The sequence below is a fragment of the Pararge aegeria genome, chromosome 17 (assembly GCF_905163445.1).
Source record: "Pararge aegeria chromosome 17, ilParAegt1.1, whole genome shotgun sequence".
Taxonomy (NCBI): Eukaryota; Metazoa; Arthropoda; class Insecta; order Lepidoptera; family Nymphalidae; genus Pararge; species Pararge aegeria.
In genome coordinates, this window is record NC_053196.1 from 1,940,001 (window position 1) to 1,944,904 (window position 4,904).

At 33.7% G+C, this 4,904-nt stretch overlaps 1 protein-coding gene across 3 annotated transcripts; it reads left to right on the forward strand.

Moving 5' to 3' along the window:
- Positions 1 to 349: 349 nt before the first annotated feature.
- LOC120630978 (tyrosine-protein phosphatase non-receptor type 13-like) lies at positions 350 to 4,698 on the forward strand. 3 transcript variants are annotated; one of them, XM_039900355.1, is made up of 2 exons: positions 350 to 652; positions 1,400 to 4,698. In XM_039900355.1, the coding sequence occupies exons 1-2, from the start codon at positions 633 to 635 to the stop codon at positions 4,578 to 4,580; spliced, it is 3,201 nt and encodes a 1,066-aa protein (XP_039756289.1). In that variant the 5' UTR covers positions 350 to 632; the 3' UTR covers positions 4,581 to 4,698. The 3 variants fall into 3 exon arrangements, with proteins under 3 accessions (XP_039756289.1, XP_039756291.1, XP_039756290.1); XM_039900357.1 differs by having other exon boundaries at positions 350 to 597; XM_039900356.1 differs by having other exon boundaries at positions 350 to 515.
- Positions 4,699 to 4,904: the final 206 nt, after the last annotated feature.

The window sequence follows — 4,904 nt, forward strand, 5'->3', positions numbered from 1 at the left end:
AAGCTACGTGGGTTCCAAACGCGCCATGGAATAAGAAGAGCCCACAACAAACTTAGCCGGGTATTTTTTTTTGTTATCACCATTTTACAGTAAATGTATATACTAATAACAAGGAATGACATTCAGTAATTAACCAGATAAGGTGCTCAGTTAACTCATTAATTTACGCGCTAAATCACTCAAAAAACTTTTATTAAGCATCGAAATCGACGTGAGATGGTTCAGAAAATAATATCTTAGTTTAAAAACACACACACAGTTTTTGATTACCTAACATAATTAACGCGCAGATAGAGCAGTAGGATAAAAGGCATAGACAACTATTAATATTTATGTTTGACAGCAACAGGTAAAAGCGTTAAAAAAATGGAATGGAACAAGTGAAAATGAAGAAGCAAGTGCATTTTAACGAGTTGATGTGTTGAAATCAATGTTATTTTACTTTCCATATTATGTAAATACAATTGAAACATTACAATGTGACTGAAGTGATAAACCCATACGGCTCTCGGAATGTCAGTAAAAGTTTTTATTAACGTTTTCGGTTTTACTAACTTTCAAAAACTGTTTCAAAGCAATATGTGTATAGGTTTTAAGGTAAATATACATTGAGAAAATATTACAATGTGTTTATGGACACCTTGCTATCAAGGTAAACAACTTTAAAAGGCAACTTTGTTATATTAATGTAGTTATGTTTATATTTTATTAACTTATCCAAGTGTACAAATGCATACCTTTTACCTATACTCGCTATTTGAGATCCTATTTATAATATTTGTGAAATAGATAATGACACTTCTTAGTGTGTAGTGACATTATGAAAGTTGTAAAATTAAACACACCTTGTATTAACACTTTTCACCTATAACAAAGGCCTCTTGAACCAGTTTCTTGAATAACAATAGATTTACTCACCTCTTAATTCTGTGAATCTTTGAAAATATCTTAAACAAATTTTTATCAATCTAGAGCTATTGATAGCTTAACTCTATATGTACCCTATTCTTTACATTTGACAAATTTAAATTAATATACAGGTAGGTTTTTTAAAGTTTTTAAAAACTTAAAACATTTTAAGATACTTCAGAAAGTAAGTAACTCCACTCCAAAATAACATTACCAAGAAGTTCTAGGTATATATGAATACACAGTGCTAGTTTCACAATACTATATAATAATGGTCTTTAAATATTTCTAGATTACTCAAAAGATATTTTTTTTATTTTGATTATTTTATTTTGATTAAAATTAAAAAAAATCATTGAAAAAATTTCCCTCAATGCTGCAATGAAGTGAGGCACAGCATAATCCCTTAAGATGATTTGAAAGATAAAAAATTAATCCTTTATGCTTGCCAAGGTAACTAACTACAAATAACTTTATTAAATTTTTTCAGTAAAATGCCACGCAACTGCGATGAAGACTCTGGACGTAGTTCCTGTTCAGCTGCCTCCATCAATTTTAGTCCTATCATGGAAATGCACACCTTTGTACCGACAAACTTAAAACCAAAAGATCAACTCACTCAAAACATTGAACTCAAAGTTAGCACACAGCCTAGAAACTTTGCTAATATAATAAAATCTCCAGATGAAAGAGACCCTTTCCCTAGCTGTAGGATACAGAGGAAGCTTAGAAATCCTGTATTTAATCTATTTGATAACTCCCGATTAGGTGGCTTAAGTAATGCACATTCCACACTTAACATAGCATGCAGTACCCAAATCGAAAATTCTATACAAGGGAATGCTAAGTCATTGTCTGTGCTAACTACTGATGATATTAAAATTAATAAACAACTCCAAAATACCAACTTCAGAAGAGGTAAACCAGTCCAAAGGGCTGCATCTAGACTTTATAAGGCTGAAAATTGTAAAGGAAAAGAAGGGTGCATAGGACCAGAGTTTGTCGTCAGAGCTTCCCAACCGGTAAAACATATAGATTTAACAACTTCAGCGATATGTGATAAGAGAGTAATAACTATTGTACTTCTAAATGGTCAGAGAGTAGAAATCATATGTGATCCTGCAACAATAACAGCTGGACAGATTTTTGAAGCTATAGTTTCCAGTGAAAAGTATGAACACAGTTTTATGCTCGGCATATCTATATTGATTGGAGGTGATTTTGTTTTTCTACCTGATGATTACAAAATTAAAAAGGTTGTTCCTGAAAAATGGCATAAAAATAACAGTAAAAATAAGGGAATTGATGAAGATGTTTCCATAATTCTATTTTTAAGGATAAAATTTTTCTTACCAATAAACGTTGCTAATAATATACAAGTAGGCGAATGGACGCATCGAGTGTATTTACAACTTAGAAGGGCAACTGTTGAAGGGCAAATGATCTCAACGATACAGAATCTTATTTTATTAGCTGGTTATGCATTGCATATTGAATTCGGTGAGTTTTCTTATCGAGAACACGGTACAGCAGATTATTTTTTATTAGAACACTATTTACCAGAATTCCTTATAACAAATGATATGGCTGACGTTAAATTTCGTATGAAACGCGCTCACGAAACCCGACGTGGTTTAGATAAAAGTAAAGCAATTATAAATTTCATAACACTAGCACAGACATTTAGAGATTATGGCTCACATTTTTATTCAGCAATTTGGGCTACTAGGGACGGATTTTGCAGAGATGTTTGGCTCTCAATAGGTCCAAGAGGTGTTACTCTTTACTCAAGGACAAATACCGTTTCTGAGGAATCAATAAATACCAATCGTATAGTTCTTCAGAGTTTGCCCTGGCATCACATACATACATTCTATTACAACAAAAAAAGCCTTTACATTATGCCTAATTCATACTCTGGCTTATCGAAGATAGGGATCAAGTATAAACTTAAAATACTAGAGAATAAGAGTTATTTTGCATTCTGGTTGGCGTCACTACACCATAGATTGTATTTGAAACTGTATGCTAAAGAGGATTTTATTAGTTATTTATCAAGCAAACTAAACTGCCCTACGATTAAAAACAGTCCAAATAAAATTGAATGCAGTAACTATCAAGATAGCTACAATTTGGCTGTAAGAAATCCAACGAGGATTCGTAGACCCGTTAGGACAAGGTTCCGAGTAGATTTATTTGGCGAGAAGAAATCTCAAAACAAAGAAAACGAGATGCCTAACACTGAGGAATTATTGAGGCAGATTTTATCGCCCCAACCAAGTGACGAGAGTGTATTGAACTCACCAAACCAAAATGGTCAGAGAAGCTCTTCTAACGAAGGCTTGTCTTCTTCCGAAAGCAGTTTGCCGAGAAGACATGGCGTTAAAATGGGTACTAGAGTGTTCAATGGAAAATATACTAGATCACCTAACAAACTTTTATCAGTGAAGTCTGATGGTGATCTGACTATGACACAAAGTGATTCAGATGATCTGAGTTCGGAGCAAAGACAGTGCAATGTAAATAGTATGAAACTGTTACCGGAGCGATCTTATAGCCAAAATATGGTTGCCGCGCCAACAGCGTATGTCCTGGAATCTCCAAAAGTATACTCAGACGTATTTAATTATGACACAGGGAATGAATCTTGCGTGAACACTTCTATATTTGATAGATTAGACAACATGGAATATGTGCAAGGTGAAAGAGTATTTGTTACCGCAGTATTAGAAAGAGACAAAACAAATGCTTTAGGATTACAAGTTGCAGAAGGATCCGATGGCAATGTGTACATTAAGTCTATAACGCCAGGCAGTGTCGCAGATTTGTGTGGAAAACTTCTTCCTGGTGACCAAATTATATCGGTGAATGGGAAAACTTTACTCAACCTAAAATACGATAAAGCTTTAAATATGCTGCAGTCGGCGCCACAAAAAGTAGAACTTATTGTATTGCAAAACGCTACAAAGAGTACAATTTTAGACCATCACGATAAAACTTTATCTCAAGAACTACTTGGTAGTCGGGTTTTACAAAATAGTTTAAGGCAAAGTATAGCCAGCGCTTTAGATGTCGAAATTACAGACGATGAACTTCTTAATGAGGAAGCATTGAAGACTATTTATGCACTAATAAAATTGACAAAGGATAAAGTTATAAGTAGAATGAAAGACAAATCAAGCCGACAAACCACTCCCAATAGATCAAACCTACAAAAAAGCTATTCAGAAAATAAAGTTTGCGATGAAACTGATATTGGCAACTACTCTTCACAAGAAAATACGCCGCAGAAGAAAACTACGAGTCAAAAGTTCAACACTTGGCGCGGCCAACTAATGAGTAGACCAAAACGTAGACCGCTAAGTTTAAGTATACCCACAGGTGTCAATATTCCTGATGATTATTTAAATGACGATAGCATAATGAAGAGATCATCACTTAAATCGATTCAATCATCATTGAATAGTTTGGATAAATCAATCAAAAGCAGTTCGTCGAAGAATGTCGCATTGCCGAGAAATTATGGACTCAGCAGGAGATGGTTAGGGCCTGTGCGATACCCTGTCACGCCCTGCAAAAACAACCCTACCGATGCAATCAATAGCAATATAATAAGAAGACATTTTGTATATGGTACGGGTGATTCCGATGAAGAGCAAATATTTTTATAACTAGTAACTACGAGAAGATATTTTGAGATACTTTATGCATATTGTTAAATGTAAGAATTATTTTATGTTAAATGTACAGTTGACAAATATTTTTAACAAATATTATATGTACCATTTATGAGGCAAGGCTTTTATTTATACCCTTTAGAGTAAGATAAAACAATCTTAAATTTACAGGTATCACCATCAGCTATATCAATATTTAACCATCGGAGACAGATTTCCTCGGGAAAGGTATAATGTTAAATTCGGGCTCCAAAGACCGCAAGTTCCTTGATGTAAAATAATGTAAATATCCAATTCATACAAAAATATAGCTAAATA

Bases quoted from the DNA above. Each gene is read 5' to 3' on its own strand.
- LOC120630978 (XM_039900355.1), top strand. From the start codon at position 633: ATGGACACCTTGCTATCAAG. The intron at 653-1,399 runs GTAAACAACTTT...AAATTTTTTCAG, and splicing joins ATGGACACCTTGCTATCAAG to TAAAATGCCACGCAACTGCG.